This window comes from Pholcus phalangioides, unplaced genomic scaffold (assembly GCF_987345545.1).
Source record: "Pholcus phalangioides strain wild (caught in Gottingen) unplaced genomic scaffold, Ppha-v1.0 ptg000014l_1, whole genome shotgun sequence".
Taxonomy (NCBI): Eukaryota; Metazoa; Arthropoda; class Arachnida; order Araneae; family Pholcidae; genus Pholcus; species Pholcus phalangioides.
In genome coordinates, this window is record NW_028301607.1 from 26,023,508 (window position 1) to 26,038,262 (window position 14,755).

Genomic DNA, 14,755 nt, shown 5'->3' on the forward strand with positions numbered 1-14,755 from the left:
CATAATATGTGAAGCAGGACCGTCTTAAAAGCATCATGGACCTCGTGCTGACAGATTTTTCTGAAGCTCTACGGGAATTCTTGAAAATTTCGAGATCTCATTTTCTTGAGGCAGTTTTTCTCTTCTCTTGAGGTGCCCGGGTAGGCACATGCGTTAAGATGGCACTGGCGTGAATCGATGGACTTTTAAGGTCAGGATGACGTCAATACAGATATACATGTGTGAATTACCCGTAAACATCTTACAGCACAATAGAAAAGGCTAGAGTATCTCTCTTCTTCTGAGTTTGGGGGTAAGGGAGCACGAAATTGGGGAAAAAAACGACTTCTCAAAAAAAACCTTGAATTTTACTGAGGGTTTATTTGATTTAATCTGAAGGCTTATCAGATTTAAACTATGGCAATATTTTTGCGGAGCAGTGAAATTCAGAACTGTTACCAGATATCAACTCCTGTGCCCTCTGCGGCGATCTAACGATGCGAGTCCATGGCACAGTGGCTATGGAATCGAAGATAAATGCTCTCCCATTACTCACATCAATCATTGATGGGAAAAACTCCACAAAAAAGCGGAAATAAATATGGCCGATTGAATCACAATTTATTACAAAATGAGACGTGAAAAATAAATATGAAATACATCTAATATGTACATAAATGTTGAGCAACGATAATCACACACGCACGATTCTCACTAATCATATTCGATGGCCATGTCTGAAAGTTTAGATTTCTTGGTCTTCTTCTTGCCTTTGATAACGAGCAATTTGCGCTTCTTGGCTTCTTTCTTGTTGAGCTGCTTCTTGATCTTCTTCTTGGCAAACTTCTCCGGATTCGTTACAGCCTGTCAACGTAATGATAAACATTAGAACAACATGAATCAAAATTACAATGTCAACAAAGCAAAAATGTGAATGTTTTCGGCCATGGTGTGATCGAACCTCCACTTGAGCCAATCGGGTAAAGTTGCAACAATTCACAGGAGCAGGAAACTGAGAGGACAAGTTAGACATTCAACTTAAATTTCCTGCAACACACTTTCAGTCAGATCACCTGTGTCTCGAGGCACATTTCCAGATAACTCGAATGGTCCGTGAAAGATTTTATACCCATGAGGTGGCCTGCGCTATCCAAAATGTTGAGCACCCCTGAATTAGACAAGGGTGTTAAACTTTTAGTAGCATGCTAGTCACTTCACGGGTTTCCAAAACGTCTCGCAGATCACTTGAGTGTTCCAGAATAGGATCACAGTTCACTTAAGTGATTTGTAAATGTGCTGTGGGTAACTTAATTGCTTTGGAACTGCACCAGAGGTCAGTTAAGTGATCTACACAAGTGTTGCAGGACAACTTGAATGATCTGTAAAAGTGCCTCAGGCCACTTGAGTGATCTGGAAATGTTCGTCTTAGTTCATTTTTACAGAATTAGGTTTGAAGTTATGGGCCATGGGTTGAGCATGTATGGACTTGACCAGTGTTTCCCAAAGTGGGCGATGGAATGGTCCAGGAGGGGTGGTAGAAGCTATAGATTTAACATAGGATCCTATGGGTTCACTTGAGTTTGGGGGGCAGGGGTGATGAGAGATGAAATTTCTGATGAAAGGGGCGATGGAACGAAAAGTTTGGGAAACTAGGAACTAGACAGTGTTTCCCAAAATTGGCAATATTGACCCTGGTGGGGGATAGAAGGGTCCAGCGGGACAGTAGAAAGTTAGGATTTAGTATAGGATCTTATGGGTTGACTTGAGTTGGGGGCCAATGTGATGGAAAAAAATTTGAAGAAGGGATGATATAGAACGACAAGTTTGGGAACCGTGGACTAGACCAGTGTTTCTCAAAATGGGCAGTATCGCCCCCTGGTGGGCGATGGAATGGTACGGGAAGGGGGGGGGGTCAATAGAAGTGGCAAATACAACATAGGCTCATATGGGGTATGCTTGAGTTGGGAGTGCAATGAGCGAAAAAATTTCAGAAGGGGGGGGGGGGAGAGCAATGGAACAAAAAGTTTGGGAAACGAACTAGATTAATAGAATTAGTGAGTTAATAGGTATCTGTGTCAGCAAGTGGTTCCATGAGAGCATTTAAACACAAAAAGTGATCAAATGATATTTCACGAAGTCAGTACCACCGTACCTCTTTTACTTTATCTCGTTTCCTCATCACTTTCTTCTTCGTCAGTGAGCTTTGCACAGCAGCGTACAACCTTGTGTATTCTTCAACGCCAAGAGCATCTTTCAGCAGATTCAACACTTCGTGAGCGAGAGATTTCAAATTTCCATCTGGTATTTGGAAAAAACAAAAACAGATTATCATATTAATCCAGACACGATAATACTAATTCTAGACATGATATCTCTTGCTCATACACCCGGGAGCCATTCTATTAGCATTATCTTTGCCTTATGGCAACGAGTGACACTGGACACCATCTGAAAAAAAAAACCTAGCCAAATGGGAGAAAGGAAACAGACAAGAACTGCAAAACAATTGATCAAGAAAATTTTCAGATTGTAGGCTGAAGCGAAACCAGTAGCCAGTAGCGAAAAACAGGATACTGAGCCGATCTTAACCAATTATCCTCCACCACAGTCATTCTCAAACTTTTGGCTCTCATACGACTCCCTTACTTCAATCATCATTTACCCGTGGCTCCTTTGCTCTAGCCATCATTTGCTAGTCGCCTCACTCAGCCAACGTTTATCAGTGGCTTCACTCAGTCACTGTTTGACAGTGGTTCACTCAGTCATCATTTGTCTTTAGCCTCACCCAGCCATCTTTGACAGTGGTCTTACACAACCACCACTTGCAAGGGGCCTCATTCAGCCATCGTTTGCCAGAGATCTCTCACCTAGCCATTATTTGCCAGTGATTTCTCACTCAGCCATCGTTTACCAGCAACCCCCACTCAACCATCACTTTCCAGTGACATCATATAGCCAGAATTTGCTGGTCGCCCTGCTCAGCTAAACTTCCACCACGAGATGACTCCATTAATTTTAGTTATTTTTTTTACCATTTCCTCTGGTGTTCTTGACATGTATTGGACAGGTGATGCTAATGAACTAATAGCTCTCAAGTATATAAGTATCTAACATAATACGATCAATACAACTATGATAAATCAGACTTACCAGCATGAGGTGAAGAATCAGCGAGTTCTCTACATAATGGTGTGAAGATGAAAGGTAGTAAGGGCCTCAAAATTTTCATCTCGATAGTCACTGAAATGGCTGCCAGGTACTTGAAGACCCAATTCCGCTGAGAGGAGAAAAAAAATTCAAATCACAAATTGGTAAATTCCCAACGTACGGTATACCACTGTTTGACAACTATTTTCTTTTATTACCACACCCGATTTGGTGCTATTTGCTAGGGTTACCGGCAAGATGAATGTTTGAAAACCCACCAGCGAGGATGATGGTGGAAACATACAGATGTTCTGGTACAACTGAAAACTTGGTGGCAAAAAAGTAGTAAATTGTATTTTGGGGTGAATTAACCCGTAAATTATATATTTTTGAAATCCAAATAGGATCCATCTAAAAAAAATGGGATACTTTGTCAAGAATTGTCAATTAGCACAGTCACAATTATCATCCAGCAGTAGGGTTTGAGTTAACTGTTATTACTACTACATTTGCTTCAATAGCATATCACCAACAGCCAAAGAAATGGGTCAGACCTTATAAAAAAACGGAAAGTACAGTCATCAAACAGATAAACCACTAATTGATTTGAATGCTAATAGCCTGAATTAGCCCTTGCTTTTTTTACAAATTTCATCTTTTCCTAGTCAAAGCAAAACATTTCATTGTGATTTGTCACAACACCGAAAACGAATGTGACATAATTCATGGGGGGGGGGGGGGTTAAAATTCTGAGAAAAGAATGCATGCTAACACCATCTACTGGCATTATACACATTTCTCTAAATTCTCTAAATGCATATCTAATGTAACACTTGTTTTTTTGGATATATTGATATCGAATGAATAATGCTCACTCTTATGGTAACTTGAGAGCTTTGAGCGACTTCTTTCTTGACTTCTCTACAAAGTCTTCGGATGATCCATGATATTGTTACATCTATCTTCCTTGAATTCACAGTATGCTCTGCAGTGTCATCACCTCCGTTGACTTCTTGTGGTTCACATGTATCGGGTAGGCTGGATATTACTTTCGACAGATACACGAGATTCTTCACAATCTGTTATGGAATTCAGAAAGGGGGGGGGGGGGAAATTAATTGATATGAATGACTTGTAAATGATCTCAACAAATGAATGCATACGATTTAACAAGGAAAGAAAAGGGAGATTTGAATGAAAAGATTCATGGGAAACATTCCGGTTTAAAATGGAATAGCATTCAGCAATTCACAAAAAATTCATCAGAAAAATTCACACACACTACAGTTCGCCAACAAAAAGTAGTTAGCAAGTGAGCTAATAAGCAAGTGATCAAGTGAGTGAGTACTTAATAGTGAGCAAGTGAGTGAATAAGCAACTTATAAGCATGATTAAGCAATTGAACAAGCAAGTAAATAAGAATTTGAAGGAGTAAGTGATAAAGTGAGCGATTGAGTTTGTGAACAATTGAATGAGCAACAAAGTGAGTAAGAAAACGATTGACAAGTGTGACTAATCTGTTGAGCAAGAAAGTGCAAAATTGAATGAGCAAGTGAGTGAATAAGCAACACAGTTTGTGAGCAAGTGAGTGAACAGTTAAGCAAGAAGAAAATGAGTCAGCAAGTAAGTTAGTGGGGGAACAAGTGAGTAAATGAGTGAGCAAGTGAGTTAGAGATAAAAATAGAATGAGTCAGCAAGTGAGTAAATGAGTTAGTGAGGAAAGGAGTGAGAAAGTGAGGGAATGAGTGAGCAAGTGAGGGAATGAGTGAGCAAGTGAGGGAATGAGTGAGCGAGTTAGAGATGAAAATAGATTGAGTAAATGAGTGAGAAAATGAAGGAGTGAGTGAGCAAGTGAGTTAGAGATAAAAATAGAATGAGTGAGTTGGTGAATGAGAGGAAATGAGTGAGTTAGTAGAGAAAAGAATTAGTAAGTGAGTCAGTGAGGAAACGAGTGAGGAAGTGAATATGTTACCGGCAAAGTATGAAATCCAGGCATTCTATAGAATGCCTAGGCATTGTATAGAATGCCTGGTCGTTTCAGGCAAAGTATGAAATACCGGTTTTATTCTATACTTTGCCTAGGCATTCTATAGAATGACTAGTCATTCTATAGAATGCCTAAACACAATCCAGGCAAAGTATGAAATATCTTCTTCCAACAAATCTCTTTAGTGGCGGTATAAAATATTACATAAAATTAAAATTTCATAGAATTTTCTTTTTTTTCCGGAAACGTTTCCCTTTCGCTCTCGTGAAAAAGGATCTGTTAAAGGGGCGGTATAAAATATTACAATTTCTTCGAATTAAAATTTCGCAGAATTTTCGTCATTTTTTCCCGGAAACGCTTCCCTTTCGCTCTCGTGAAAAAGGATCTGTTAAGGGGACAGTATAAAATATTACAATTTCTTCGAATTAAAATTTCGCAGAATTTTCGTCATTTTTTCCCGGAAACGTTTCCCTTTTGCTCTCGTGAAAAAGGATCTGTTGAGGGGCGGTATAAAATATTACAATTTCATCGAATTAGAATGTCGCAGAATTGTCGCCATTTTTTCCCGGAAAAGTTTCCCCTTTCGCTCTCGTGAAAAAGGATCTGTTGAGGGGCGGTATAAAATATTACAATTTCATCGAATTAGAATGTCGCAGAATTGTCGCCATATTTTCCCGGAAACGTTTCCCTTTCGCTCTCGTGAAAAAGGATCTGTTAAAGGGGCGGTATAAAATATTACAATTTCTTCGAATTAAAATTTCGCAGAATTTTCGTCATTTTTTCCCGGAAACGCTTCCCTTTCGCTCTCGTGAAAAAGGATCTGTTAAGGGGACAGTATAAAATATTACAATTTCTTCGAATTAAAATTTCGCAGAATTTTCGTCATTTTTTCCCGGAAACGTTTCCCTTTCGCTCTCGTGAAAAAGGATATGTTGAGGGGCGGTATAAAATATTATAATTTCTTCGAATTAAAATTTCGCAGAATTTTCGTCATTTTTTCCCGGAAACGTTTCCCTTTCGCTCTCGTGAAAAAGGATCTGTTCAGGGACGGTATAAAATATTATAATTTCTTCGAATTAAAATTTCGCAGAATTTTCGTCATTTTTTCCCGGAAACGTTTCCCTTTCGCTCTCGTGAAAAAGGATCTGTTCAGGGACGGTATAAAATATTACAATTTCATCGAATTAAAATTTCGCAGAATTGTCGCCATATTTTCCCGTAAAACTTTCCCCTTTCGCTCTCGTGAAAAAGGATCTGTTGAGGGGCGGTATAAAATATTACAATTTCTTCGAATAAAAATTTCGCAGAATTTTCGTCATTTTTTCCCGGAAACGTTTCCCTTTCGCTCTCGTGAAAAAGGATCTGTTGAGGGGCGGTATAAAATATTACAATTTCATCGAATTAGAATGTATCAGAATTGTCGCCATTTTTTCCCGGAAACGTTTCCCTTTCGCTCTCGTGAAAAAGGATCTGTTGAGGGGCGGTATAAAATATTACAATTTCTTCGAATAAAAATTTCGCAGAATTTTCGTCATTTTTTCCCGGAAACGTTTCCCTTTCGCTCTCGTGAAAAAGGATCTGTTGAGGGGCGGTATAAAATATTACAATTTCATCGAATTAGAATGTATCAGAATTGTCGCCATTTTTTCCCGGAAACGTTTCCCTTTCGCTCTCGTGAAAAAGGATCTGTTGAGGGGCGGTATAAAATATTACAATTTCATCGAATTAAAATTTCGCAGAATTTTCGTCATTTTTTCCCGGAAACGTTTCCCTTTCGCTCTCGTGAAAAAGGATCTGTTGAGGGAACGTTTCCCTTTCGCTCTCTTCAGAAGGGATCCCTTGAGGGGCGGTGTCGTCAAATTAAATTTTCACACAGTTTTCTTCGATTTTTCCGGGAAACCTTAACGTCTGGCTCTCTGGAGAAGGGATCTGTTTATAGGGGCGGTATAAAATATTCAATTTATACGATTACAATTTAATATAATTTTTCCTAATTTTTTTCTGTAAACTTTTCCTTTGGCTTTCTTGACAAGGTATCTGTGGATGGACGATATGAAATGTCACATTTTCGTCAAATTAAAATTCATTCGTCAAAATAAATCACAACGGAATTTAAGCGTGTAATTTCTTTTTGGAATTTCAAATTGGATACGGACAACAACATTTTATCGCTTTCGGACGTTTTCGGGGAATACCTTTTATATGTTACCGTAAACAAAACTGCATAAATCTGTAATTACGCATAATCACCGGATTTATATCGATTACTATGCATAATCACCGATCAAAACGGATGAAATTATTGTGCATAATAACCGGCGATTATGCATAATCACCAGATTTATCACAATTACTGTATTTTATACATGGCACCAACCTGTAAATGTTGTCAAATTTAGTGCTCAATGATAACAATTCTGAAAAGTGCCCCGCGACGTAAAAAATTTTGGAACCAGTTTTCTATCACTTTGGTCCCTCCCCACGAAATGAAAGTGATCCCCCCTTGGAATGAAATTTCTGGCTAGGGGCCTGATGAGACACATAACGTCAATTATTTCACCACTGACCTAAGCTCCCAAAGCTGAAGCAAATTGCTATCCAAAGAATTCTCGTAATTTTGGTAGATTGTAAAAACCGTGTCACTAAGTTTTATTGCACATTTAGGCTAACCAAATTTCTTCGAGAAAAATACCGGAACTCGGGATTTCAAATACGGGTAAAATACGGAACATCGCCAGCCATCGCCATAAATGACGCCGAATGTAAGCAAAGTTGAAAACTTTTGCAGAAATCCCTTAAAAAACACCAATGGCAGGAAACAAAGCATTACTCTGAGAGAATTGCAGTGAACAAAACTGGATTCCACGAAGTACATTGTAAAATAACGAAATAAAACGTTTGAAGGGGCAAACAATTAAATCAACGTTTAGTATTTGCCGTCTTGCAGTGGAGTAGTTTGGGAGCTAGCATTTTACTGTGGAAGTGTTGGTTCGAACCCCGATTCTCTCGGGCATGGATGTTTATTAACATTAACAAATTCCCTGAACAGATCATACAGGATCTCTTGAACATATTTGAGGATCACTTTATCAAGTAAATAAAAAAAACCATGATGTATGTGAGGTGAATATTCTTATTCATAGTTGTAATTATAGTGATATAATTTATGCGTCGAAAAATAATTTCAATAGTTGATTTTAATAAAGTATAAAACTATAAGCATTTAAAAGTAGGCTTTGTAGATTCTACAATGTAGAACATTCGCGACAAACCACGGCATTCTTGCAAAAAAAGTCGGGACAGCCAAAATAAAATGAAAATACGGGAATGTCCCGGGAAATGCGTGACATATGTGTCATATGCATGAGGTCACCACAAAACGTTTGCTAAGTAGGCCTATATTTTGCTATTTATCTTTTATTTTCACTGTCCCGAATTTGTTTTTCAAAATGTTCCGTATTTTCGACTAAACTCACTTGACTCGCTGAAACTCGCTCAATCTTGACTGAAAACGTGGAGGAAGATAATTTTAATTTCTTACAAATCACGGTACGATTAATTATGATTGTAAACATAAACGTTCATGTCGTATATATATTTGTGACGTGTTTCTTCTTTACATAACAAAAACAAGGCATTTTAAAAAAATATCAATAACATAACATTTATTTCGTGAAATACATTTTTATTCAATTTATTGTAGTCCTTCTTCGTACATATCCATCAGCATTTCTTTCCCATCAATTTTAACCATAATTATCAATTTTTCAACATTTGACAATTTTTTGAGATAGAATAGCAATAAGCAGGGTGACCATACATCCCGTATTTCTCAGGACAGTCCCGGTTTTTTTCTGTTTTTTTGCTGTCCCGACTTTTTTGCAGAAATGTCCTGAGTTTTCAAATATTTTCAACGAAGTCAACTTGACTTTTTATTCTTCAAATCAACGATTAAAATTATCTTTCCAGCTTAGAAATTACATCACGAAAATGAGGGTTTTGGAATAGACATCATAATCATCATCAGCATTGGCGTACTCAAAGGGAACCCCCCCCCCCTCCCCGAGCCAAGATTATAGTGTTATTTTACAGGAAAAAAGGTAAAACCCCCTCAGAAGGTAAAAAAATCTCAATTCCCCCTAGAGAAAATTCTGCGTACGCCTATGATCATCAGTATCACTTGGAGGGACAAGCACAGCATGTTTTTCCCATGGAAATCAATGTTAAAATTGCCGAATTTACCGTAGAAATGTGGAAATTTAGTAGGGTTTTCCGCCTCATCAATAATTTTAAAAATCGAACTGAATTCTCGATTTTCGAAAAATTGAGTTCGCTTAGAAATATGAAGCACAGAAAATTAAATATAATATAATTAGCCGGACCTACTTTTGAGTTAGATATTCATGCAATAACATTGATTTATATCTTCTCAAGCACAAAAATGAGAATTAATACTTCTCTATTGTTTTATAATATCCAATATCATCAATCTATATAGTTTAGGATGTTTTGAAGTTAATTATGGGCCCATAAATTACACTGAAGAAATTCCGCAGCTTTAATCAAGCATTTTTTGAAGCAAAAGCAGGCAAATCCATAACTTGAGCTTCAAGAAAATTTTCGAAATATCTAGCACCCATCAAAAAGAAAAAAAAACCAATTCATTTCTACGTTTCTTTAATTTTGATTTATGTCTTTCATGAGTTGCGCAGGAAGTCGCCATATTGGTTACCATGTATGTCTCTCCAGAAAAAGGGAAATATCACGTGATTCAAAAAGCCTCATTAAGAGACTAAAAACAAGAATATTCATCTCACACATTTGTCATGTTTTTTTTTAATTCACTGCAATTTGAAGTGGCGCTTTATTTCTCGCGATTGGCGAATTTTCAGTGATTTTAGCACGAGTTAACGACTTCGCTTACTTTTGGCATCATTTAGCGATAATTGACATTGTCCCGCATTTTCCCGTATTTCGAATCCCAATTTCACGTATTTTTCTCGAGCAAATATGGTTGGCCTAACAATAAGCAATTCTTTACTTAGGATCTCTATCTCCCGTATTTCCACCGATAAAATATGGTAAACCTACGTATACCAATTCGTTTTCCGTGACCGACATACCACGGTCACTTTCCCTCGAATAGATGGGCTAACGGGCGCTTTATACATTATATTTTTTGTTCATAAATCCGAAGATGAAAATTTCGGTTACTTCAAGACAAAATGATATCGAATAATCCGCATTTGCAAGTTCCATTTATCAATGATGAAATATTAACAGTAGAAAGACGGAACGGGGGTTTTTTTGACCCTGCATGCTGTTTAAGCTTACATATCTCTGCTAAGAATAAACCGAACCACCTGGAATTTCTGAACTTTTCCTGAATTAGCATGTTCTTATTGTATACCAAAGCTTCCTTTCGTTATCTTTTTTAACAACGAAGCTACGAGCGGATATACCTAGAAAGACCGAAGGGGGTCATAGTGACCCTTCCTTATATTCTAGCACATTATGCGGTAAATACTACTATCGTCGTCACAATTGGTTTCTAAGTAGGTTATAATCCTTCTGAAAGTCTTTTTTGTATTTGACCTTGTGTGTGACCTTTCTTTTCCTCTCATTCTTATCTGCAAGTGTCGTCAGCAGGTGTGTCATTTTTTGTTTTTGTCAAGCATTCTTGCCATATTATCCGTTAAATTGTTTATTCTGGGAAGTAGAAAATTTGAGTGCATGTGATCTTTTCAAACAGTTAGTTTAGAACATAGTTTCCCAAACTTTTTTTTCCATCGCCCCCTTCTTCAGATAAATTTTTCCCTCATCACCCCCCAACTCAAGCGAACCCATAGTATCCTATGTTATACCCGTGGTTTCTATCGCCCCCTTGGCCCTTTCTATCGCCCACTTTGGGAAACATTGGTTTAGAATGACGAGAAAACGTATATTTACTGAAGAAATACTCCAGAAGATGCAAAGATTAGATGAGAGAAACTCTGGAAGCAGTTATGATGAAAGTGCAGAAAAGCATAGACCTACCCTATGTCGAACTGTAGTGAAGAAAGTAGCGGTTCTGATGACGAAGATTTAAATCAATATAAAATTATTTCTCGGACGCGGTAGCCCAGGTCGATAAGATACTCGCCTAAAGTACCAAAGGTTGTTTAGAGGTGTCGCGAGTTTGATACCCGGTTCGTCTTAGTCAGAAAACTTTCCTGGCACAGGGGTACAACAGACACGGCGACTTGTCCGCATGAAGTCCCCCATGGAGGAGTTAGTGCACCAACCTCTCGATGAGCTTAGAAACAAGCTTGCCGTTCGGAATCGGCAATAAATTGTAGGTCCCGGTCTAATTAGCTCTCGTGTGCAGAAAATGACCGTGGTGTGACTCATTATAAATCGTTGAAGCCACAGAAACGATCTAAGAAACTGCAGCAGATGGGAGCATATGGAAAATCATAGAACCTTCCTCAACTTTAGGATGTCGAGGATCGCAAAATATATTGAGAGAAAATCAAGGCCCCACATTTTATGTGCTCAAAAAACATAAATGAAAGTGTTCTGGGTTCGTGACGCCTTATTTTCTGCGACAAAATGATTCGACATATACAGAAGCTGAAGCCCATCGTCGTCTAAATGAAACTTCTTTGTCAGTTTCTTTGCTTGAACTGGATGCAACGATATCCATTATGTATGCAAGAGGTGCAAAAAACCTCCTACTGAATTCATTGTGGTCGTCAAGATTTGGGGTCCTCTATTTTTTCCCCAAACAATGACAAGATATCGTTTCAAAGAAATTTTGAAATTCATGCGATTCGATCTGACCAATTTTCTCTTGCATGTTCACTATGGATTTCATTCATAGAATACAGTGCGACTTGCTACAAACCAGGACCCAATCTAACTGTGGACGAACAACTTCTACACTCAAAAGCAAGATTCCATTTACACAGTATATCCCAAGTAAGCCAGACAAATTTGGGATAAAATTCTGGCTTCTTGCCTGCGTTGATTCCAAATATATTCTGAATGGACAGAAAATCAGTTTCGATTACACTGGGACAGATAACACCAGACCAGCAAATCAACTTGTCTATGAACATGTAATTCGATTAGTCAAACCTTATCTAGGAGAACGTCGAAACAAAACAACAGATGATTATTTTACATCACTGAGATTATGTGCATTTTTGAAAAGGACAAGCTTGGTTGGGACCCTTCAAAAAGACCGTCGTGAGGTACCTCCAACTGCAAAAACAGGAACACAGGATCTATACTCGTCGATAGTATTCAAAACTGGAACTGATATCACGCTGACATCTTATCAGAGAGAAAAAAAAAAAGATGTTCTAGTTCTGAGTTCACTTTATACTGATGTAACTATCAACGAAAACGTGAAAAAGACCCCAGAAACAGTTGCCTACAATAACGAAATTAAATATGCAGTCGACATCGTGGATCAAATGGTGCGATTATACACCAATAAGAACGGAAGTCGTCGCTGGCCAATGCATGTTTTCAGAAAAAATTACGAACCTCAACAGATCCTTTTTCACGAGAGCGAAAGGAAAACGTTTCCGCGAAAAAATGACGAAAATTCTACGAAATTTTAATTCGATGAAATTGTAATATTTTATACCGCCCCTCAACAGATCCTTTTTCACGAGAGCGAAAGGGGAAAGTTTTCCGGGAAAATATGGCGACATTCTAATTCGATGAAATTGTAATATTTTATACCGTCCCTCAACAGATCCTTTTTCACGAGAGCGAAAGGGAAACGTTTCCGGGAAAAAATGACGAAAATTCTGCGACATTCTAATTCGATGAAATTGTAATATTTTATACCGCCCCTCAACAGATCCTTTTTCACGAGAGCGAAAGGGGAAAGTTTTCCGGGAAAATATGGCGACATTCTAATTCGATGAAATTGTAATATTTTATACCGTCCCTCAACAGATCCTTTTTCACGAGAGCGAAAGGGAAACGTTTCCGGGAAAAAATGGCGACAATTCTGCGACATTCTAATTCGATGAAATTGTAATATTTTATACCGCCCCTCAACAGATCCTTTTTCACGAGAGCGAAAGGGGAAAGTTTTCCGGGAAAAAATGGCGACATTCTAATTCGATGAAATTGTAATATTTTATACCGTCCCTCAACAGATCCTTTTTCACGAGAGCGAAAGGGAAACGTTTCCGGGAAAAAATGACGAAAATTCTGCGACATTCTAATTCGATGAAATTGTAATATTTTATACCGCCCCTCAACAGATCCTTTTTCACGAGAGCGAAAGGGGAAAGTTTTCCGGGAAAAAATGGCGACATTCTAATTCGATGAAATTGTAATATTTTATACCGTCCCTCAACAGATCCTTTTTCACGAGAGCGAAAGGGAAACGTTTCCGGGAAAAAATGACGAAAATTCTGCGAAATTTTAATTCGATGAAATTGTAATATTTTATACCGCCCCTCAACAGATCCTTTTTCACGAGAGCGAAAGGGGAAAGTTTTCCGGGAAAATATGGCGACAATTCTGCGACATTCTAATTCGATGAAATTGTAATATTTTATACCGCCCCTCAACAGATCCTTTTTCACGAGAGCGAAAGGGGAAACTTTTCCGGGAAAAAATGGCGACATTCTAATTCGATGAAATTGTAATATTTTATACCGTCCCTCAACAGATCCTTTTTCACGAGAGCGAAAGGGAAACGTTTCCGGGAAAAAATGGCGACAATTCTGCGACATTCTAATTCGATGAAATTGTAATATTTTATACCGCCCCTCAACAGATCCTTTTTCACGAGAGCGAAAGGGGAAACTTTTCCGGGAAAAAATGGCGACAATTCTGCGACATTCTAATTCGATGAAATTGTAATATTTTATACCGCCCCTCAACAGATCCTTTTTCACGAGAGCGAAAGGGGAAAGTTTTCCGGGAAAAAATGGCGACAATTCTGATACATTCTAATTCGATGAAATTGTAATATTTTATACCGCCCCTCAACAGATCTTTTTTCACGACAGCAAAAGGGAAACGTTTCCGGGAAAAAATGACGAAAATTCTGCGAAATTTTTATTCGAAGAAATTGCAATATTTTATACCGCCCCTATACTTTTCCTTTGGCATTCTTGACAAGGTATCTGTGGATGGACGATATGAAATGTCACATTTTCGTCAAATTAAAATTCATTCGTCAAAATAAATCACAACGGAATTTAAGCGTGTAATTTCTTTTTGGAATTTCAAATTGGATACGGACAACAACATTTTATCGCTTCGGACGCGAATCTCAACAGATCCTTTTTCACGAGAGCAAAAGGGGAAAGTTTTCCGGGAAAAAATGGCGACAATTCTGCGACATTCTAATTCGATGAAATTGTAATATTTTATACCGCCCCTCAACAGATCCTTTTTCACGAGAGCAAAAGGGAAACGTTTCCGGGAAAAAATGACGAAAATTCTGCGAAATTTTAATTCGAAGAAATTGTAATATTTTATACCGCCCCTCAACAGATCCTTTTTCACGAGAGCGAAAGGGAAACGTTTCCGGGAAAATATGGCGACAATTCTGCGACATTCTAATTCGATGAAATTGTAATATTTTATACCGTCCCTCAACAGATCCTTTTTCACGAGAGCGAA

At 38.1% G+C, this 14,755-nt stretch overlaps 1 protein-coding gene across 1 annotated transcript in view; it reads right to left on the bottom strand.

The window, feature by feature from the left end:
- Positions 1 to 583: 583 nt before the first annotated feature.
- The window catches only part of LOC149078364 (small subunit processome component 20 homolog), a 103,333-nt gene continuing 89,161 nt past the window's right edge, over positions 584 to 14,755 (bottom strand). The window contains exons 59-62 of the mRNA XM_089242018.1: positions 4,002 to 4,205; positions 3,130 to 3,256; positions 2,132 to 2,277; positions 584 to 843 (exon numbers count right to left, since the gene is read on the bottom strand). Of these exons, the coding sequence (XP_089098144.1) occupies positions 694 to 843; positions 2,132 to 2,277; positions 3,130 to 3,256; positions 4,002 to 4,205 (627 nt within the window). The 3' untranslated portion in view covers positions 584 to 693. The remainder of the gene's footprint in view (positions 844 to 2,131; positions 2,278 to 3,129; positions 3,257 to 4,001; positions 4,206 to 14,755) is intronic.